This window comes from Bombus flavifrons, chromosome 12 (genome assembly GCF_040668555.2).
Source record: "Bombus flavifrons isolate JBK064 chromosome 12, iyBomFlav1_principal, whole genome shotgun sequence".
In the NCBI taxonomy this organism is placed as follows: Eukaryota; Metazoa; Arthropoda; class Insecta; order Hymenoptera; family Apidae; genus Bombus; species Bombus flavifrons.
Window position 1 is genome coordinate 4,779,751 of NC_138453.1, and position 24,383 is coordinate 4,804,133.

Consider the following 24,383-nt stretch of genomic DNA (forward strand, 5'->3'; position numbering starts at 1 on the left):
CCTTCGACGATAATCAATCCCACCGAAACATGTCCAAACACCAAAGACAAACATCGCGTATTTTTTTTCCTCGAATTTTATCAACTGGTAGTTCGAAATTAACCCCATGAACGATCTTCGAATCGACCAACGAAACAGAAGAAACGCAGATGTCCCCACCCGCGCTCCGCCAGCTACTAGCTCAGCCTATATAAACCCGCGGCATCTCGCAAGTCTCTTCATTCTATACGAGGCGTCAGTCTATGTATAAAGTCGGAAGTATCGTGGTATACGGATTGTTAATACCGTGGAAAATATCATTCAACAACGAACTGCGAGATATCACGCGTGCATTTGTTTGAATCCACTAGGCGGACAACGCTTAGGTAAACCGAATAAAAATCGCTTCGACGAGGACCACGAAGCGTTCCTTGAGCTACCAGAGCCGAGATCCTTTGCTGCCTAGGTTCTGGTCAGGGTCAGTGCGCGGGACCATCCCGCCTCGAGAGATTCATCGAACATCGTTGCAGCTAGTCCAAATTATTTTCGAATTGAAAATAATTAGAGCTTCTGTAAATTTGCACCTGGAAGAACGAAGAGAATAAATCAATAGAGAGGAAGCTTTCTTCAAGGAGGAATCGTCTCGTTTCTGTTCATCGTTTCGACAGACAGGCGACAGCCTTCGCATCTTCTCTTTTGCAACATTTCGAAGAATTCGTCTACACGACAGGATGAAACTAGTACTCTTAGTGACTCTGCTGGCGGTCCTGTATACCGTCGACTATTCCAATAGTGCTGCAGTCAGATCGGAGGTAAGATATATACGTATATGATATTTTAATTAGCAGGTCTATTGGAACGAAAATCGATGATCAAGGGAGTAGATAGAAAATGCTGAGAACTCTGATCATTGATCATTCTGCTTCTCGGTCTGTGCATGGAATTTTCTACTGCGTTGGAGAAATTTTACTAATTTCCGATACTCGAACACCTGCTATCAAGATTCGAAATGAATTCACGCGTACTAGATTTGAATGAATAATTATCAGAAAAGCTAAATAGGAATATATTCGAAACTATTTCCTTTTAATGTAGTTATGATCTTTAAAGAAAGCTTATGAATAAAAGAACGCGTCTTAATAACTAGCTAAAACGAAGACAATGGCGTTGTAATTTAATCCTAATCAATTTCAATTCAAATGATTTGCAATGAAATAATACTTGAAATAAAAAAGCACCATCTTTCAATATCGAAAGAAATATTTTCAAAATTTTTCAAGTTGAATATTGTTTCGAAAACGAAAAAGGATCACACGTAACGTTATCGAAAACTGTTGAATAGCAAATTTAATGGCACCACCGGTAATTCTTCATTTTTGGACAGGTAAACCGTAAGTGTGAACATTATCGTAAGATTGTAATTGTATTTCGTTAAATGCATGATAAAGCAATGCGTATAAGACTCAGCTCCAACGTTTTTCTTTTCGAAATGAAATCGATAGCATTGACCCCTACTGCGCCGATAATTTCATGCGTAACGCGTAAAAGATAATCGCAAAACAATTTCGCTATCTTTTTACGTATTTCTTATAAATAATCGTAAACTACTCCAAGTTGATCTACAAACTCTGATCTACCACAGATTACAGTATTTCTTATGTTGCTTTTATATAATACATTCATAATTATTATTTTTATTATTATTCTATTATATAATGTATTATATTTACAGTTATTATTAGTACAATTATTTCCAATATATTTATTAATATAAATTATATACAAGAAAGTATAAAAATAAACCGTAATTTTAAATCAATCTATATTAAAATTATTCTATGGAAGATTTAAAAACTTTCCGCGTGTATTTTCCTTATATGTAGTATACAGTATACATGATTTTTTAAATACCGTACAATTTTCTAAAATTCGAATTTATAGAATTAATAATTTTTCAATTATTTCTACTACATTTGTCGTAAATTTTGTGCGAGAAAACCTGGAGTTTGTAACATTTGATGTGTTATTATCTTGCAGGAATTCGCTGAACAGTTGCGCAGGATTGTCCATGAAATGCACCCCGATAACCTAAGAACACAGAGAGCAACCGAGAGCGGAAATGACGACCGTCCGAAACGGAATTGTTACGATACACCCTGCGGATGGAATACATACAATCCTGTCACTCGGCGAGGCACGATTTTCATGCCAAATACGTAAGTTAAAATTATACACGCATGATGCTCAAGATAATTACTGATATCGTAATTATCAAGTAAACATTTTTACGAAAATTGTACATCGCAATTTTTTTTCCCTTCGATAATTTGTTCTATCATTACGTACGATTATATAAGGATCGTATTATTGTATTGTATAATTTTCATTAATATATTCGTTCGTTTAATTATTCATATAACTGTTTATTTAATATATTAACATATTCGTGAAATATTTATAAAGTGTAAACAAGCAGCAACTTAATTACAGAAAATCGAACGATTAATATTCGATGTATATTATTACTCATGAATTAGCGAAATGTATTCAAAATGGGTTTTTATGAATGAACTATGCTAATATGTAATAACCCTGCAAGATAAAAAGTAGTAACAAACATTCTTATCATCTATCAACAGTGCACAATGAATGCTTAATCTCGTTCGCAGTTTTATTATTGTACGAGTAATCGACATTTCACATAAAGTTATTATTCCAATTGATTCAGATACAAATTATAAGTATGTAATTGGGCACTCTTACCATTCATGAAACGTTACAAAATTCAGTATTACTACTCTCATAAACTGCTCATTTACGCTATTTAATAATTATCGAAATGAAACTAATAACGATCCAACAAAGATTTAATAATTATAAAAATGTTACTAAAAATATTTTATAAACAAAACTTTACAGTTACAAATTTACTTTAATTTTATTTAATTTCATTAAATTTATTTTAATTCAATTAAAATTGAATAAATATACGAAAAAGAATATTAAAAATATTTCATAGAAAAAGTTTTATAATTACAAAAACTTCAAAATAAATGAATTATATCATTTGAGTATCTCAATATAAAAATATTTTTTGTTCTGTTGTCAGATGTAAGTGTCCTGACGACACGTACAGGTGCGTGCGCACAGGCGAAAACGTATCCATGAGTGCATACGTATATCACTGTCGTCAAAATACAACATCGGACGATATTGAAGGCGAAACGTCTGAAGATATGGATTATCTTAGTTAAGAAAGATGCAGACATACCTGAATGACAAACGCCTTTTCGAACAACCGTTGTTATAGTGTTGTCACCGTCCTGGTCACTGTGTCACCATCGAACGAAGCGATTCTCCGTTCTCTCCTCCAAGGAATATTCGACACTCAAATTAAATACTACATACGGACTACATACGGATAAGTAAATCTACAAAAGAAAACGTCACGCTGTCACAATATATTCGCGCCAAATAATTGTATACGTCAAAAATCGGCATCTTGCTGTCTAACGAGACGCCACTTGTGTATAAGATACAGCGGGAAGAAAATCAAATACCGGTTCGATATTTGAAATTAAATATGGCCGCGATATTATTTCGATAATCGAAATTACCGACAAGCTAGGATAAGAAGTTATTCAACAATTCTTCAATCTCAAAACATAAATCGACATAACCGTATCGATCTAATTTGAAAATTTTTAACGAATTTGTAGTATTTATAGATAAATAAAATGAAAATCGAATAAGATTGGTTAGATGTAGTAAACGGAACATCGGTTTACCGGCGCGTGAATGTTAGAATAGACTTTCAGTATAAAATAACATTTTAATTATAAACTAACACGTTTATAAGATATTTTTATGCACAAGTTTCCCTAAGATGATCATTTACGAGATTTTGATGATTCTCGCAAGAAACGTTGTGAAAAATTAGTAATTTTACCTTAATTACACGGAACGAATCTTCGAACGACGCACCAACGTCGCTTGGGAACCGTAGACTGCGCGCGCATATTCCGTGTCGCTATGAGCAAGATCTCGCGCAATAGCGCCATTTTCAAACTCATTTAGCTTCTACTACACTGTAAATTTGAATTTCGTTACAAATCTTTAAAACAAAAATGATGAATATAGAAGTGTTGTGTAATTTTGATGTAAAACAAATAACAAAGAGGGAAATTGAACTGCTATCCTTCGAAATAGACAAGACGCACGGAACACAAAGCCGTAAGTTAATCGCAGTTTTTCTTCAAATTACTCATATAGAAAATTCATAAGGTAATCAAGCGATAATTAACATACATCAATATTTTATGATTTTTAATAATAAGTTTCATTATACTTTCTTGGCATAAAATAATAGGAAGTATATAATGAAATCCTTTCAGACCTGATTGATCTTATGAAAATAAGTTATTAACGATGAATTTTAATAGTCTATACAAAACTACCTGATTTGTAAAAAAGCTACTTAATTTTTTGAAAAATGGATAAGATCGGGTCTGAGAAGATTCAAGTTTGTATCAAACTTTAATAAGATCCAAACTTCGTATTCGTAATTTTATTCTTAAGCTACGATGCTTACCAGAAGTAAGTAAACTTTTATTTGAAATTTTGAAATATTCGGAAGCCTCGTCTTTGTCTACTTTTTGTAAAATTGTATTTATTTACGTCAATTCAGTACTCATGGTTATTATGAAAACATATCTTTCATTTATCATAATTTGATCCATAAAAGAATAAAACGAATACGAAACTTTAATATTTTCATCGGTAACCATGAAGTTGTCGAGAATCGATTTTTTAATCGAATACAAATCTCGGCGATTCGATGTACTGATTTCTATTCGAATTTCAAAATACCAGTTGCGAATAAGAACGAATTTATTTTTTACCGAACCTCATCGGCCATTAACAATAAATAATGTAATTATTTTTAAGTTAATGAACACCTTAGAAGTACTCAAGGTGGTGTAAAATTAGCAAGGATAGGTTACAGTATTTCGATAAGGAACAATCCACAATTTTGTACTTAAAGGGAAAAATTATTTCGAATCTTTTTTGTATATCATTATCGACTATTTATAACGTGCAATAGTAACATATAGTTGATGAAAGAAATGCAGCAGATTAGGTTACGATCTCGGTATGTTTCTTGCATCGACTATAATTATATCGTTCGATTATTATAAACGTCATATTCGAATTTTTACTTAAAAACCAAAGAGATTCTTCAATTATTTTCCATCCGATCGACTTTTTACATTTCATAGATATATTACACCGTCTTGTGATTGCTTTGCAACAATCTCGAATATTATTATCGAGATAAAATAAAGCCGAGATGATGATAGATCATCTTGTTTCTTGTTTTCAATTGTGTCGAAATAGATATACATGAAAGGATAAAATAGAAAAATAATTATATAGAACAATTTGTCTACACGTTTGCAATATCAATCGTATTGTAAGTTTGTTGAAAAATTAGATAATTTGATCCTTTATATGTAACGCCCAATTCATCTAGAAAATGTTGGTTTTCTTGATACAGAAAATACTTAAAAGTTATTTGGACGAATTAATAATTTCGAATACCCTTACTGTTTCAAGAAAACGTGTAGAAAATAATACAGACAATGTATTCGTATGCAGTATTTCACTTAATATTTAATACACAGGAAGAGTAAATTATCTATAGTTGTACGACGATTACCAATGTTATCATTTTTAATAAAAATAAGTAATGTTGCTGGAAATATTATTTTATATCCATCCTTCTTCCCACATTAATTATCACTTACCTCAATTCTTAGTTGTTAAGAAATAAGGGCAAGTTAATTCTGGATTATGACCTGAAAATAGCATAGCGAGTCAAATAAAACAGCCATAATATTAATGATTTATTAATATTAATAATGATTTGTGCAAAATATATCAACATTAAATTATTATCTCGAGTAATAAAATTGCCTGTACATTCACTTTTGATACATGGACATACACTTTTAAAATTAGCAATTTCTCGATAAAATACACTATCATTCATCATCAATAGTCACGAGTAGTCGAGCATCGGAAGACCGGGTCTCTCATTTCTTTGTTCACCTTTCATAAGATACACAGTTTACTATATAACTGTAATATACGCATAACCGCCGAACAGCACAGTGTGTCTGTGTTTATATACTTGGTTGTGTAAATGTATGTAAAATGGTATTTTTCCAAAATTATCCACAAAAACAGAGATGCTAAGATTTCAACTAAATCTGTATAATTACGATAAAAATGTATTCAATCCAAAATTTATGCATACATTACTATCTGTCATTACATTTTAAACGTCATTTTTTGTTTGAATGATTGGAACGAAACCAATTCGCCTTTTTCAATTATTATAAACAGTCTGAATCTTGCAAAGGTATTATGTGCTTCTTTTCTTTCACCGCGCACGATTTTCTTCATTCAATTTCGTATTATCCTTTCTTCTTTTCTGGTGAAAGTTTAAAACATTGAAAATTTAACACCGTGATTGATATCGACAAGATAAAAGATGATTTATAGATTTTTAACAAGTTCAATACGTGTGTGTCTCGTATATCAATATACAAGTAAAAGAATTGGTAAAAAAATACATACTTAAGAATAAAGTAAAATAATATCTATAACCATATATCGTGCGTGGTGAGTCAATACCTATCAACGTCTTTCAATAAACGCCGTATTCTAATGTTGTCAACAGCTTTGCACTGTACAGGAACACCGTCATACTTTAATATTGTACATTGTCTATCGAATAGCCTAAAGATCAGGTAAAAAATAAGGCCTAGTATTTTTTCGTTTCATATGTATATATACATATATATACATACATATGCATGTATGTACATATATATGCACTCAGTTATCGCATATCCATACATACATGCACATACATCTGTACAAGCATGTATTTATACGTACAGTTTTATGTATACCGAATTTAAGAGAACGGAAACTTCAATCACGACATTCGTAAGAAAAATAAGAGAAGTAAGTTATTAAAAACTTCGAATGAAAGATATTTTACATACATGTATATAAAGTTATTATTCAAAAAAAAGTATACAGCTTTCTTGTAACCCAATCTTTCGTTACGTTCCAGTTATAAATAGACAGTCGTGAATTAAATAATATAACATACTACGAATCGAAATTTTAATAATTTCTTTTAATCACTAACGATATTCAATGTTTCAATGACAATTGTGTAAGTCTATAAAAATAAAATACTTAATAAAATAAAATTGGCTGAATCTGCAATATGCTTACAAACAACAATTATATTATCATAGTCTTCCTAAATATTTAAGATATTACATAAAGTATCAAAAGTTTTACCATTATTTTTCTCTTATGTAAAACCTTACCTGGAAAATCTATATCTAGTTTTATCGAAAAGTACTCGATTTTCAGAAATGAAACAATACGTTTAAATATCTTATATTACCTGATCACAAGCTTAACTTTAATACAATTAGAAATATCGCTCATTATAACTGATCCTCTTTCTTAACATTTGATTCAATAGTTAATTTAGTACTTTATGTTGAAGAAATGCTCAACGCTAAACCCTTAGACAAACAACAACTTCAACAAGTCAGCGATATTTCAATTTGCATCAAATTTTCCATACCTGTACAGTTGAAGAATCAAATTTAGTTAAAAATTGTATGCAATAAGTTTAGTACACAATGTATAGACTCATTTAGATTCATTTGTAATCTTCAATACTTTCTTTCCTTAACGACCACTTCTACACCTTCTTCGTTCGCGATAAACTTCGTTGGCAAAATAAGACGTTCTCTCGTTGTACATACGCGCGATATAGTTCAAGAATCAGTCTCGATTTTGCCTTCGATGTAACCCTCTCTTAAGTATTAATTTCTTTTTGTAACAGAAAATATGAATGTGAGACTATCGAAACGAGTTCACAGTATTATCAATATGCTGTCAGAGAATAGTAAAGAAATGATAAGAGACGTGTGATTATACACTTGGTTCCGTCAGAGAATCGGGTTGCAAGCGTTCCACTCGATAACGATTGTATTGTCGATAAGGCGTTCTCGTTTGATCATTGTCCGTGATCACTCGTGTTTTATGAGGAATTAAGTTTTCGTAACGTCCCATCAACCAATCCTGACATAATCGGTGTTGAACATCTGCGACATTCTTGGATACCCAAGCCGCCAGCCATTGATGGAACTTTGAATTCAAGTGTTTTGTAACAGCTGGATGACACTGTTGAAAAAGCAAATAATTAATAAATATCATGAGTATCGTTAATTTAAAAAAAAATAAGACAAATTTTTAATCGTATAACATACCTCCCTGGCACGACTGAAAGAATTTTGTTTATACAGGAATGCTTCCTTACTAGCAATATAAAGCATTTGGTAACTATTGGGATTAAATCTACACTGGGTTTCATCGGAATTGATAATGTCAGATGTATCCCCAGAATCTGCTAATCTTAAACCAGGGGGTCGCTTTAAGAGCGCATCCACAGAATCCAGTGATTTTTCTTTGTCAGTTGATCTGAAGGAAGATAGAAAGGAAAGGCATTCAAATATTATATCTTATCAACAGAGTTATGATTTTAATTATAAAGAGATCTAAATGATACTTACCCTGCTGCTTTATCTGCTTGATTGGTGTTAGGCACTGATGCTGACATCATTCTTGCAGCTTTTTTCCTCCACTGTCTAATATTACGGTAAAGAAATACAGGCTTACGTCCTGCCAAGATTCTGCCTAAAGAACTCCAACCATTTCCATCCATCTACAACAATCGTTTCATGTTAACTTTTTTAACAGGTACAGCTTAATACATGTATACATACAATTTTAATGATATCATTCATTGTATTATTATGAGTAATTAGTACTAAGTTTAACATACTTAAGTTAAGAGCTCTTATTACAGCACAATTGCAAAATAATTTATTACAATATTTCACACCTCGTACTAAATTACAAACATTCCTCTTGTATAGAGCTTACTCTCTTTCTAAAAGTAATAAAATGTTTTAGGTAAAAATAATAAACTACGGCAAAATACAGAAACAAATGAAAGATATATAAAAATAATTTTCTATATACAAAAGAAAAACGATATTTTCTTAAGGGTACTCGTTCAAAAGGAATTTAAATTTTTGTATGCTATCTTCATTTTTTGTAAGTAAGTTATATGTCATTATGTGATTGTCATTATACACTGACACGTACTGAATCGCATACGCATCAATAAATAACTATACTCTACAAATAAAATTTATTAACAATTAACTTGGGAAAACGTGGATACATAAAAGGATGTTCTTTAAAGAACGTACCAAAAAGATTTAATGGTTTTCAGGGGTTTATGCACGAAAAAGAGCAATAAGCGAAAATAAACCACATTACAAATATCTTGTAATCTGTTGTTTTACTATTTTTTAGCATGTTATTGATACTGTATAAATGACTAGGAATAAGTAACAATTCTTACGTGTTAACAGTACTTTATAATGAAATCATTCATTGTAGTTCAGAAATATTCATTCATAAATTTATCATTATATAATAACAATATGTAACAGCAACTATATTGAGTCTTAGTACCAATAATACTTGAAAATAATAAAACAAATTTGTCCAATAATTTTGTGTAAGCAAAATGAAATCAATTAAACGAACACGAGATGAAATGAAAGAAAATGAGCTTAAAGTAACATTTTCAGGTCAATTTTCAATCCATGTACATTCACAGACGACAAGTGAACTTTTTCAGTCGAAAGCATAACAAAAAAGGCGTGGTATTGACATGATTCGAGTGAAATTCTAACTTATATGGCGGCTTTACTATTTTAAAATACAAATGTGTTAGAAAAGAGATATATTACTCTTAATATACATATGTGTATACATATATATACGTATATATTGTATATATACATATATATATATATGTGTGTGTATGTGTGTGTATATTTATCATCATTTAATGTTCAGCACACATGATATAATATTGAAATAATAAAACAGAACAAATCGAAGCTAAATGAGAAAAAATATGTAAAATAAAAATCATATAAGGACAAATATAAAAATTTTAACATCTGAAATTAAATATCTCTCTGTATGATTACTAAGTATTTAAATATAGTATTATGGAATATTCATTTTGCATTGTTTTTTGTCTCGTTTCATTCGTAAAAGCACAGGCAAAGAATTCTTTTATCTTTCTTTGTCGTCACAAAAAATTAATATCATCGGAGAATCAAAGTAATAAATTTAGTGGTACAAAATGATGTTAGACAATAATGTTTAAAAGCATTGTTCATGTATTTCAATATCTCTCTTCTATACAATATTATTGTTTATCTATTATTATATGTATATTCGTTTCATATACAGATTACAGTTACAAAATATATATATATATATATATATATGTCTTATATATATATAGAGTTTAAAATTCACTGCATAAAGTGAAAACGGAGATATGAGCTTATAACAATCACATAAAATCTGTCTGCACATACGACCTCATAGTCTCAATGAAACTATATTACAAATGTCATAATAACGTTTAAATCAGATCCTTTGTGGCAACAATTACATATATATGTGTATATATATATATATATATATACATATATATATATATGTGTGTGTGTAGGTATATATATATATATATGTATATATATCGTTTAAATTAATTTAAATTTGTGCCACGTTATCTAATAAAAACGTATTGAACTGTTAAATAAACGAAAAATATATAAATACACGTACATGATACGTGTAGATTTTCTCTCTCTATATATATAATAGCGCTTAAAATTCCATGATGCAGAGCCTTGTCAGGAAATGCATGTTTTACATTTTGTACAAAATACGAAGATATCATTCAATGAGGAAACAACGTTGCGAACACTGCATCTGAAAATCCACTTTGCGTCATAAACGTATTTGTATAACTGTACAGAATACTATGGCAAAGAAAACTAAGAAATAGTACCTGTTTTTCCATAAAATATACAAAACGTAGATTTTTTTATCTCGTCGTCAAACAATAATAATAATAAAAGTAGCAACGTATTTCTTAATAGTTGTTTGATTTCAAAAAAGAAATCCTAAACGCGACAAAACATTAAAAGCACATTTTTTAATAACGAAATCTGATAACTCGTCGAAACCTAGGAAAGAACAAAGAACGATTCGATAAAAATTACTCTTCCGACATTAAAACTTAATGCTTGATGCTAGCTAACTTTTAATAACTAACAATTTTTATAGTCTGCACTGTAAAAAATTATTAAAGACCTTCGATAGAATTATACCATTTCCACGAGAAGAATGTAATTACACAGAATGAAAGTTCACTAGAGTACCAAACAAACAAAAAAAGGGGTAAAAGTAATGGACCTTCTCAATGCAAAAAGCAACAGCAGAAACCGAGAGAGTTAAAACTGTGAAACCTTTGGCAGATATTCGAAATTAGTTCGTGGGATATCAAACGCTTCATACTGTTACGTTCCTTTCAGTTGGAGCTATGAATTAATGAAAAGATACAAGTGATTTTCTATTTACATGCTATGCCATATAATCTTTGCTTCACTACTTATACATTAATATGTACATAGCAAAGAATTATCATACACCTGCATTTCACAGTGGCGCAACAGTTAAGCCAGGAACACACTTGGTCCACGCCAATAATAACGCTACTTCCAGTTTCTTTTTTTAATGTTCAACCTAGAATCAATGCATACTATGATCTTACATATCACACTACACCTTTTAAATCAAACGAATCTAATTCGAAGAATGCAATATAACACGTCGAACTGTGTGGCGTTCGCGTAATTGAAAATCTTCTAAATAGGTTGGTATACCCTAACCTAATGCCTAAAAAATATACAATTTTAATACTTCGTTAACATACCCTAATTTAATAGTACGGAAATTTCCCAAGCTTTTTTCGTTAATATCCGTAAGGAATCATAACACACGCAATCTTTGGAAATCCAATGTTCCAAAAATGTCCAAAACGTTATTTTATCATATAATGCACCTTCTCTCAGCATGCGTATCTTTTCTTTTATCTTTATCTACTTTGTGAACTTGATAGTTACTCTGCCATAATTAGAAGTTTCGTAGTAATAAATTGAAAGTTGGAGCGATCAGAAGACAGAAAAAGCCACGATTACCCTGCATAATGTGATGTGGCGTGGAAGTAATGTGTTCACGAGTCAATATCCATATTTCCTTCCCAAAGGCTTCACTAATGTTCGAATGTATGATAGCGAAATGGTGAAATTTTACAAGTTAGTAGATGCATAGTATCTCTACCAGTCGACCAAGTTGCGTATCAAAACATATGTACAAATTTATATCAAATATTTACATATTTCTTTTTAAATTCTATCTCGATAATAAATTCTAGAAATTATGATCTTATCTAGTTTATAATAATAGTAAGATGAAAATGAACTAAACTTTAAGAATTGACCGATATCAAATGTTATGTTCTTTTTTTCTTTTATGCTAATATTTTACATTCATTTATGGCACTGCTCGGATGACTTCATTTGTGTATGCCGTGTCCCCTTGATGTTTCTTTTCATCATTTTTGTACATTTGCAAAATGAGTTAAATGCTCGTTAATATCTTTCATCTCGTAACTATACTTCTGCTGTAACTGGTTAATTTTATCTTTCCTTTTCTAAAGAAACGTGAAGTAGACAATTACGGAGACAGTACGATAAAGCATAGTACGATTTAATTGTATATGTGAAAATTTTCCTTGTTTGTTTCGTTGACCGATTCTTTTCAAGTGAGAGATTCACGGGAGAATCATGTTTTCAACATGAAAGCAAATTAATGAATTTAGTACGTACTCTTATTTCTTTTATAAGCTTTTGAAGCTTTATACAATCATTTATAATATTTTTATTATTATATAACAAACAAAAACAACAAACACAAATAAAAAGAAGTTATTAGATAACCACATTATTAGATAAAATATAAAATAAAATTTAAAAACAACCGAAACTTGGAATCTTTTTTGTACGTAAATGTAAATATCGCGCACTTCCCTCCCTTTTATCGAACGCACGAACTTCCTTTCGACCCTAAATAAAAAGTAAAAAAGATATCACCGGATGAAAGAATAAACCCTTGCATAGAAACTCGCGTGAATAGACAAAACTTATTTACTCCATAAAAAACGAGGAAGCAAAGCAGTGACTCGTGTGGAGCAGTATACTTCTAAATGCCTTCGATAAATCTTCGCGTTTGAAAATTTGGAAAAATTACTATTGAGATATCGTTGTTTCGCTATAAATCGATATTTAAAATATAGAAATATAATTTGTAATTTGTGGTTTTTCGCATAACATGTAATGGTATTGCAATGCACTAATAGTGCGAATATATAGAATAAAGAATGGGGATTCGTAGTGCACTATACTCTCTTTTTCTATTTTTCTCTTATCTTTCTCTTTACTTAATTTACAGCACCACAATGGACGCGCTCAGATGAAAATCATATCTCTCTTATCTCTTTAAACATTACGAAAATAAATATATGACTTTCCATTCTTTTTCTTTTATTTTAGCATTTAAAAGAATATTAGTTCATTCTGCTTATATGTATACAAAGTTCTGCAACTTCTATATAATGACAAGCATGAACCAGTGTTCTGACCCCATTCGCGTGATAAAGCATTGATGATAGCAGACCGTATATGGCTACGTAGCTTCCTCGTATTAGCAAACAACCGATATTATATGCTACGATGTTCATTCCTAAAATATTTTCTACTTCTTTTTTGATATCTTTCTTTAAGGAAGTCAACAATGATTCTCTTGAAGACCGAGTTTTTTTGAAAAGGCGTCCGACTGCGAGATTAAACGTTTCACACACGAATACCTCTGGTATAATTTTATAGCACGATCACACGAAATAATTAGAAGAAAGTTTTTTTTTACTAAGCTTTCGTTTTTTGGGACACTAGTTGTACACTGAATGACAACAGTACAACTTCCAATCACAGACATCAAATACGAATGAATGTAAACTTCAACGTTGGCAATGATTATGAAAAGGGATGTGGATCCTATACCTTCTTGCTAATGTCAGTGTTCTTGCGCTTTCTGCCCCTCCCCCCCCTTGCTGCCTGGTCGTTACTCACAGGATGATTGGTTGTTGGCTCATTGTCTGTTAAGGTAGGGGTGTCTTTCGGGCTAGTCTGACCAGCTGGAGCAGAAAACCTCTCAACATATGTAGACCACTTTTCAGATACCGTAACTCCTTCCCTTTCTCTTTCCCTACAACTGTTGTCCATTGCTTCATCACCTTCCGTATCCAACAATTCCATTGTTATTTTACAGTCTTTCTTATACTGCAACAATAAAACGTTTTACATGTAAAACGCGTTTCGTTTAATTTACGAAAAAGTAATATTTTTTTATTCATAATTTTTTCGTATTCGTAGGATATTACCAGCTGTAATTAAGAGATACATTAACATATGGTTAATGTTCATGAATCAAAGGTTCAATAGAATATTTTAGTATTTTTAAAATATATAACAGTGAATTATAAGCTTCTAAAATAAATGATAGCAATAGCTTTGTCATTCGCAAAATAAGTCTTCTGAAAAATCGAAACTTACAATGTATATTTTAAAACAATTTTCGTCCGCCATAGCCTTTTCAGCTTTACGCTGATACGACATCTCTGCACCGAGTCTCATATACGCTGTAGCACATAAACCACCTGCACCACTACTTTCTTTCGGTTGTCGTTGCTCTCGCTGGAATAATTCCATACACTGCTGGCATATAAGATCTGAGACCAAATGCTGTAACTAAAAATTTTATATTTTTGTTTTAGAATCCTGCTATAATTATAAAATTATAGTAATTTAAAAAATTTTTAAATCTGATATGCATATACTTACTTGTCTCACAGCGTATGTTACAACCTTATCTAACGTAAAAGCGATATATGCGTGAATACCGAACATTTCTCGTAAGGTATCCTCATATGCGGTACTTTCCATATTACCGTCTAGAACATTCTTAACCATATCCAAAAATGCAGGATAGTAATCTTCAATTTCAATTTCATCTATATCAAACATATTAAGAATATTAAATTAGAATGAACTACATTTTTTTCATACAAACAAAACTACGTTTTACACTTACTTTTAGGTTTTAACCGTAATGCGACAGCTGTGCTCTCTTTACGCTGCTGTTTGTACCGTGATTCCTCTTCAGCAAGAGCCACAGCCCGGTCGTACATTTTTGTTAATCTTTCACATAATATATGATGTAACCTTAAAAAAAGGTACCAATTGTTGCTGCCCATGAAGAGCGTGTACGCTTCTTCAGGATCATCCGACATTGCATGGATCGGTACTTTGATATCAGGTTCGGTTTTAATAGACGTGGAAGACGGAATCGGAGATACCGGCGCCTTATTTCTATTTGCTTGGAGGCCACCACCACCCAACGGAGAGGTATTCATCGTTACTGACTGAGAATTACTACACGCTGCTACATTGAGATCTTCCTTCTCATCTGTAACAGCGATACTTGTATAAAATAAATTGCTTCGACTACAAAATAGTAATAATTTATCAAATTTAATGCATACCGTCTTCATCCCTTTCATCGTCACTTAGTTCCTGGCGTGGATGGAAGAAAAGATCAGGTATAAAATGCTTCAACAAAAGCTTTATTCGTTGCTTGTCTTCCTTGTGGATGGCCGTTTGACGCTTTACATGATGGATAAGAAGATTAGCTGCATCATCTAGGACAGACTTATCTTTGTAAGGTAATACAAGGTGTGGACCGCTATTATTTTGACCATCCCCGCTACCATCGTCTACCTGCTCGTGTCTCTGCAAAATAAATTATTCTTAAATAGTGAGAAGCATAAACTTACCTAGAGGAAAAACAGTTACAAACCTCATCGTATAACGTTTCAATTTCATTAAATAGGCTCTTGGACCTTAGGGCCTTAACATCGTTCTGCTTGAAATTGATACCTTGATGATCCAGAGACTTCAAGTAGTACTTTTCGTTTTGTTCTCTCCAGAGTTTATTGAAACCTTTTTGCGCTTCCCGCCACTCTTCTTCCTTACTCTTTAATCGACGAAGAACTACTGGTACTGCTACTACAGGATTTTTCTTAAGACCATCTATAATGTCAGCCGCCTTATCGCCGTATATCCTCTTCAAGGCTCTCTGATGAATTGTAGGCGAACAACCACCGAGACAATCGTCGAGCTTGAATTTCTGAAGTTCTTCTTGGCTCATTCTACTCATTTTCTTATGGACACCCTCGAGAACTCTAATTGTTGACGCATTAGTTTCTATTACGCCATCCAACTCAAATCGTTCATCTTCGCAACGATAAATGAATTCCTCGTACTGAGTTTTCCTAAACATTCCAACCCAATAAAAAATAATTCTACTATTCAACAATAAATATCACATAAAGGAGATATAAAAATTACGAACCTGGATGTTACGAATGTACTATCTTCTGACCAAGTCGGGAATGAAACCCATGTATCGTTGAGAACTTCTTTACACAGTTGCGTTCTTCCTGTACACTTTGGTTGAACGTAAGACTTTGGTAACGCACAGTATGATGCCCCTAGACGCTTGCATGCCGTGTAGTCAATTTCCATCGCCAGATCACCTTGCGGTCTCTCTTGATGACTTCGTACAACATTATTTGGTAGCGCTTCAACATTTAAATTGCCACTTGCATTTGTTGCGTTGGTACTAGAAGACTCGGGCAAGTGGCCCAGGAAATCTTTAAACCAACGCAATAGTTCAGGAAAACGACCAAGAAATGGCGTTACTAACTGCACCAACTCAGATTTAGAAACTATCTCTTGATTAAACAAAACCAAACATCTAAGGAAATTTTCGTATACCTCTTGCGATCTCAACGCTTTACGAACCTAAGAATATAATAATACATATTTTTTTATTATGCATTTATTTCATTTTTCCTTTCCTAATAGTATGAAAATAAAAAATTGAAAGTACTAACCTTATCGAAGAAAGCATAATCATTGAGACTGCCATATTTTCCAGCTTCAGCTATGGTAACACATTCACGCATAGACGATACTTTAGGCTTTTTCAGAGGTGGACCATGCTGTATATGGTGAGAGTTTCCGGCTGTTACCGAAGGCGAAAACGACGGACTTCTTTTCAATTGTCCCGTATTGTGACCAAATTTTTGCACGCTATTAATATCTCGTATACCAGATCTATCTCGCTCTCGGTCACGATCTCTATGATCGCGATTTTCGCGTTCTATTGTACTAGTACCGCTCGATTCTCGAAGATCTCTCGAAATATTTCCCGAATTATTATAAGGTGCTTTAGGTCCCAATGGTTTCTTGACAATTGTTGTGTGATCGTTAACTGTAGCAGTCTTGTTACTCTAAAATATTGTCACCAAAACATTAATAAAAAAAAATTTTTTTAAAGTAAAATTTTGTTTTATATTAATTTTATAATACCCATCCTACCAACGAACTCTGTTGATTAGTAGCATCCGGCAAAAATTGTCCAAACTCAGCCAGCAAATCTTCTTGATTTTCAAATAACTTGGCAACTTGGCTATAAACTTCTGCTTCTGTTAAATGTTTTGCCCCACTAGATGCACCAGATCCACTCGTACCACCCATGTGTCCAGATTCTTTTAAATTTCGCTGCTCTTTCTGATAAGTATGCAGAATTTCTAAAAATCTTTTATACTTGTCTGGTTGACCTTGGAATCGATTCTGAAATTATAAACAAATTAAGTGAATATCTTACATTTCTTATTGCATTCTGTAACTGAATACAAACCTTAATTTTGTTAACATAATTAATCGCATGATTAAACTCAACTGGTTGGCTTTGTTGAGTTTGTCCACTGGTGGGTATACCATCTTGTGCTTGACTTAACGCTTGACTCACAGCCTGTGCTTGAGCTGCACTAACATGTGAATTATTGTATGCCTGTACCGGTGGTGGTGAAGGTGCATGTACTGTCAAACTATTATTCGATATATTATTTGCCAGAGAGTGGTGTATGTTTCCGGTCCTAATTTCAAATAGCATGTAAAATATAAATTATCAATTTATTCCGCAAAAACAGTAAAAACTAATATATAAAATATTGATAATATCCTACCCTTGCATTATCTGCAATACTGGAGGAGCTTTCGCTGGTTGTGTTGGTGGACTTGCAACAGGAGGTGAACCAACATTCACAGTGCAATGATGCTGTGACAAGCTAGTGCAAGTGTGTGTTGCTGTTGGACTTGGCATACTAACTGACACTTGAAATGCATATCCTTGTTCATTTGCTTGCACCTCTATTTTGTACCCAGGTGGAAGAAAGGTATTGAAACCAACAATAAGTTCAGGATGCCCTTTAAATAAATGGCTCACTCTTGTTATTACTCCCGGAGTATCTATGCTTTGAGACTTAAATTCTTTCATAATATCCAAGAAATCATTATACACCTAAAATTAAACATGATTATGAAATAAAATATGATTATTGTAACTCAGATAATGTTAATAATGATAGATCTACCTGAGGCTGATCACTGAATTTGTACTTTACTTGATCTAAATAAGATAATGCATCTTCTACTTTTAATCTCTGAAATTGTTGGGAACCACTGCCACCACCTAGGCTTGTGCCTGGTGGGGTAGAAGCTAATGGTGTTACATTGCCAGAATGAACCTATAAGAGGTATAAAGACATTTTTATACAAAACCTCTTGTTAATTAAAAATATCATATTTTAATAAGAACTGATTTTCAATGTTTTATCCAAAATACAAGCTTTAGACCCATACTTTTACATAATTATACAGCTATTATTTTCAATAAATCTCAATATCTGTAATTTATTTTAACTTATATACATTGTTGGATATAAACCTTATGCCTTATTGTTGGTTGCTGTTGACTATGGACCTGACTTTGTGTTCCTGGTGTAGGCTGTTGGGAACCCATACTATGGTTACTCCCACCACCTATTCCACCATGTAAACCTCCACCAGTATTTACACTGCTACTGCTACATGTAGAAGTGAGTCCTGCAGATCCACTTCCCTGCACATACAATTGATAATAATTGCACAATCTATAAATCTAATCTTTACAAGTTTGATTATATTCCTGTATATACAAATTGGAAAAAGATGTACATATAGAAGTATAGTGCTGTTATTATCCTCTGATTATCCAATCTTATTATTAATACAAGGTGAAACAATTAGTTGTACAAATCTTATTTGAACAAAAAATTAAATAAAATTTCTTAATTGTATTTTCATCAAATATATACATAAAAATGACGCGATGTTATCGAACAATAACAATAATGTTGTATATTTATTTTACAAATAAAGATACTCCATAGTAGATAGAGATAGGTAGAGATTTATTAACGTGACAGTTAAAAAATGTTTAAAAACGTAATAGGAGAACGTTCAATTCGATAGACCGCTTTTAAGCCGATTAATTTCATTTGCTCCTGCATCACTCTGTTTTATTATATACCAGTAATACCTGAAAGACTTATGAATAACAATGTTACAAGAAAGAAGAAACATTAAAATATACAATTTTATTTTAACAAAGAAGCTATAAAAAAAAGATTGAAATTATATAAAGCAATTAAAAAATAGTAAAAAGCATAGAAAAATGAAAAAACGATGTAGTTGTTTTGCTGCTCTTTACTGTTGTTATTACAATGTAGATAACACGCACCTTAATGGGGGACGGGGCCGCGGTCGGCACTACAATTGCTCCAGTATATTGCTGTTGAGCTTGGGCAGTTCCAAATTGTATGCTGCCCGGCATTTCTTTCGAAGCAACTGATCGAACTGCTTGGCCAGGTACAACAACGCCTATTCCACTGCTTGAATGGTACTCCAAACTACCTCCTCCGCCACTTCCTGCACTCACTGACGAGTGCTTTAATGTTGCTGCTGCTGGTGATGCTACCTCGTCCAGCCCGCGAACACGTTTCATCGCAGATCACATTGGAAATGCTACGGATTGAGAAAGATCTTGTTCGGAGATATTCTTTTCATCCCGATATTAATCATATCTTGTTTAACCCTAAAAAGCTGCCATCAAAGGAAATCACACTAACGCATTTCATACTGCATTCATTTTATACGATTTGTCATTTAAACCACGTATCACGAGTGAAATTTAATTTCCTCGTAATTATAGCTATCAATAGAAAAGTTAAGAAAAGCAATTAAATATTTTATTACTATTCCATATTGGATAAGAAGTTGTTGTTCCTTGTGGTTATAAATAACATTACGGCGATATTACTATAGGTACACTATGGACTTTTTGTATTTATGGAAAATTTGAAGAATGCATAATACGAGAAAATTTATCAAATATCAGAAGTATAGTGTTTTCTATAATATTTGGTAGATAAAACAATTTTCTCTCTAGATCCTATTTTCTAAATTACATTCTCAAAAATATTAATCTGCATAAAAACCCACAGTCTATTAATTAATTATAACTAATAACTATGCGTCTTCATATTTTTATGAATGCAATTAAAAAATGAAATTTAGAAAATTGTTTTACTTATTAATAGATAAGATTTTGGATATTTCATATATGTTCGCATAGTATACATTTCTGTGAATTTTTACAACTTGATATATTTTTAATTATATTCTCAAAAATAATGACAGGACGATAGTATTAAAATAAAATTCGCATGGGGTGAGATTTCGCTTATGATAGCCTTCAAGGGTTAACATCGAACCTATGCGATACACAACCATTGTATTTATCCTCAAAGATACGATAAAACACGACGCAGCAACTCTTTCGCGGGTATCGTGGCGTTTAGCGCGCCATGAGCAGAAGACAGAAAAGGTGTAGTAGGGTTCGAAAGTGTTCGGTGATGGTATTGTTTCGTTTAAGGTGATAAAATGACGTGATCGACGATGCATCCGCACTACCGTTGACTAACGTCGTAAGTACATAAATACGTAGTACCGCCGTGTAGAAAAAACATTCGATAAATTTGATGTTTCCTTTCTAGATCAATTTAAATTTACACGATGATGTTCGGAATTTTGAAAGCACCGCGCGCTCGATCACCGTGTGACAGAACTTCCGAGGAATCTAAAACAGCGCGAGCACTTTCCCATAACTTCAAACAATATCAAACTTTTTCGCTCCTAAGATAATAGTATAATGGAAAAGATGAAAATTTTGTCATCATTTCAGTGAAAGGAATGAATATGTAATGGTAAATTAGGAAAATTGCATTGGTATTTATGTTGATTTTTAATACGTCGATCTCAATATGAATATGTTCGAAATTATTTCTCTACAATAATATAAGAAAGCCGTTAAAAATGTATCACTTAATTTTCTATTGATTTTTGAAAATTCAAAATTACTATACATTTTCTTCCTCGATTTACAGTTAAAAATAATTGAATTACTCATACTCGTAACTGTTATATATATTGCATAATATAAAATAATTAAAACACACGTGGTTTGCATTTCCATTATATTATTATATTTATAACAATAGTAGGAAATAAATCATACGTTAAATATGAGTATATCCTTTCTGAAATCTACTTCAAGATATATTTAGGTAATATAACCTCACACAAAAATGCAATAAATTTGTTAAGTTTAAAGCCACTAATAAATTTGGGGTGAAAGAAATTTTTCTTCCAATGGATATTGACGTTTACTAATAAGAACTACTACCCTTTGTAATCTATTGTTTTATTTATTGGTTTAGTAATCATTTATTACTGTTATATATCTTGACCTGACACGTTGTCATGTATATCCTTTATACTTTACACTTCTCGGTCAATGTAGACATTCGAAGAGTAAAAGTAAATTATAAAAGTGGGAATAGATAAAATATTTTATAAATGTACTTTTTATCTGCTAAGAAGATATTCCTGCAAGATTATTCACAGCTACACAGAAATATTTCGTTGTGCTATTATATATCACTCAAATCTATAATTAATTTTTTATCAATAACAAAATGTAGCTATAAAGGATTTATGTCCTCTTCACACACGCTTTGATATCTGCAGTTCTAGAAGCACAACTGCGTTTCTTCGCTCATTATTTTATTCTCATTTGTCAAAACTAACAAATTTCTTTCTTTCTAAGTTTTACATCTTTCTAGAATAAAAGCAAGAGAACGAGCGTAGAAACCAACAAGGAAACAAGACAATTTTAATTCACACATTCACTAATGCAACATATTATAAAACATATTACTGTAAATTTCCTTGGTATAATAAAGTAAAAGACTGTAATATCGGTCTAATCCTACTGACATCGGGCTACAAAATAAGATGTAAATTTTCCTGATCGGAAGAAAGTTGCACTGAAACACAAAAGTGTGTTATAAAAATAATTATAACCTAGTGCTTCTATAGAACACAGTCTACATCCACATAGTAGTTTATGATGACCTTGCATGGATATAGAAATGTCAGTGACTTAGAATACGGTAAAAATCTCGTGGAAAAGATAATACATACCAATTTCCATTTGAAAAGAAGTTGAACGTCCTTGCACCAAAGTGAATTTCGAGAAAAGTTATCCAGTGAAGCAAGTGGTCGTTGAATGAAACGAAGTTTTGATCGGTAGGAAAGTTTGTGCAGTTCCACGAGGAGAGACGAGCGTCGGTGGAGTTTCTTCGTTGGGCAGAATTTCGATCCGCGATATCGAGCCTCGGTCGGGGAATTTCGCTGGGACACAGAGGAGACGAAATAGAGCCGGTAAAGCCAGCTGCACGGACGCGTACAACCCGTGCTGCGAAGTCGTCGAAGCGAGGTTTGTCAGTGTTGCACGTTTCCAAACACTTCCCGGCCCTCGACGTTACGCAATATTCCACGTAAATACATAACACATTTTCCCGAGAGCTCCAGTGGAAAAATATTCGTCCTGCGGTGCTCCTTTTACGAAGGAGTCACCTCGAGTGTCGGGTATAAGCACTTTTCAGTACACTGGATTTTCTTGTCGATATATCGGTCCTTTTTCCAGCCGTCGAAACTGACTTTCCGCACAAAAGCTTCGGCCCCGTTGTTTTTTCACGACCAAAAAATCGACGAAGCCTGAACGGGCCGGTCGGTCTGGTCTCTCAGACAGGAATTCACTATGCTTTCTCGGATCTCCCTTTCAGAACCATCGAAATCTTGTCGTATGTGTGAAGAAACTCAGTAAAATGCACATTTTCGCGAGTACACGGACGAATTACCGCACTTTTTAAAAAAATACCCAAATGCAAAAGACATACTCGCACTCTCTCGAGGTACAAGGCAAACTATTGGATTTTGTATGGCAAACAAGGAACTGACTGGTCGTATAGCGGGATGAGGAAGGTGGAGGGGATCGCGCAGGACCGTATTCATCCACTAAGCGTCTCTGTTACCAACCACTCGGGTACCTCCTGCAAAGCATACGTGTGACACAGGCCTCGCGAGACTTCTCTTCCAACTTTCATTAATTGTGCATCGATTATTCTTCGACTACTTTTCTCCACTGTTTTCCACGACAAAGATATTGCCACGCACTTGCAATTTACTTTAACGTATCGGCATAGAATCACATGGAATGTAATCGCTACGAAATAACAGTCTTTCTCAGTCGTAATTAACAATGACAATTACTAATCGTACAATTTCTTAAAATCGTATTTTCCTACGGTTATCGTTTCAACTACACTTTCTAGTCGTTTATTGATAGTTTAAGTTTCATAGAATTTCGGCCAATCCAAATAACTTCCAATTTCAGTTCTTGTTTCGAGCTTTTATATCGGTTTACATTATCGACGTTATTTTTATGACAATACTCTCGCAATAACTGGAGTCAGTTACGCGTAATATATTAATATTTAAGATACAACGTGTTTCTTACAAAACAGCTAATATCTATAGATATAAATACACTGGAAAAGAGAGTACACGAATACTCTCGAACAACATACCGCCAAAGTTTCATTCGAGCACTTCACGATATCAACTTCTCGTAAGTCACATTAATAAATTACCGAAACGTTAACAGCGATAGAAACTCCGCACATTCAAACTTCCGTTTGTTCGAATACTATTCTGATTTTTAAAGCATATGGAATTTTAATTGCACCGCGTATGACGATCTAACACAAAATCGACGGGATTCGCGTAACTTTTTACAAACTAGAATAACAACACGAGGTATTTTATGCGGATAGTATACTACGTAAAAAAAAAACATAGCAGCCAGATAGGATGATATATACAAAATTGCAT

At 32.7% G+C, this 24,383-nt stretch overlaps 2 protein-coding genes across 3 annotated transcripts; one reads left to right on the top strand and one right to left on the bottom strand.

Moving 5' to 3' along the window:
* The first annotated feature begins 234 nt into the window (after positions 1–234).
* LOC138185550 (uncharacterized) lies at positions 235–5,741 on the top strand. Its single transcript, XM_069124573.1, has 3 exons — positions 235–791; positions 2,017–2,195; positions 3,089–5,741. Exons 1-3 carry the CDS (start codon positions 711–713, stop codon positions 3,231–3,233), a joined length of 405 nt encoding a protein of 134 aa, XP_068980674.1. The 5' UTR covers positions 235–710; the 3' UTR covers positions 3,234–5,741.
* A 131-nt stretch (positions 5,742–5,872) lies between these two features.
* On the bottom strand, positions 5,873–24,147 carry Sin3A (SIN3 transcription regulator family member A). Of its 2 annotated transcripts, none has more exons than XM_069124556.1 (18): positions 22,632–24,147; positions 19,828–20,111; positions 18,994–19,167; positions 18,641–18,793; positions 18,233–18,567; positions 17,905–18,142; positions 17,583–17,837; positions 17,096–17,494; positions 16,552–17,003; positions 15,997–16,471; positions 15,683–15,929; positions 15,232–15,606; positions 14,982–15,151; positions 14,694–14,888; positions 14,211–14,420; positions 8,652–8,803; positions 8,349–8,559; positions 5,873–8,262 (listed from the first exon to the last, which is right to left on the bottom strand). In XM_069124556.1, exons 2-18 carry the CDS (start codon positions 20,089–20,091, stop codon positions 8,011–8,013), a joined length of 4,557 nt encoding a protein of 1,518 aa, XP_068980657.1. In that variant the 5' UTR covers positions 20,092–20,111; positions 22,632–24,147; the 3' UTR covers positions 5,873–8,010. The 2 variants fall into 2 exon arrangements, with proteins under 2 accessions (XP_068980657.1, XP_068980656.1); XM_069124555.1 differs by having other exon boundaries at positions 14,142–14,420.
* Between the last annotated feature and the right edge of the window lie 236 nt (positions 24,148–24,383).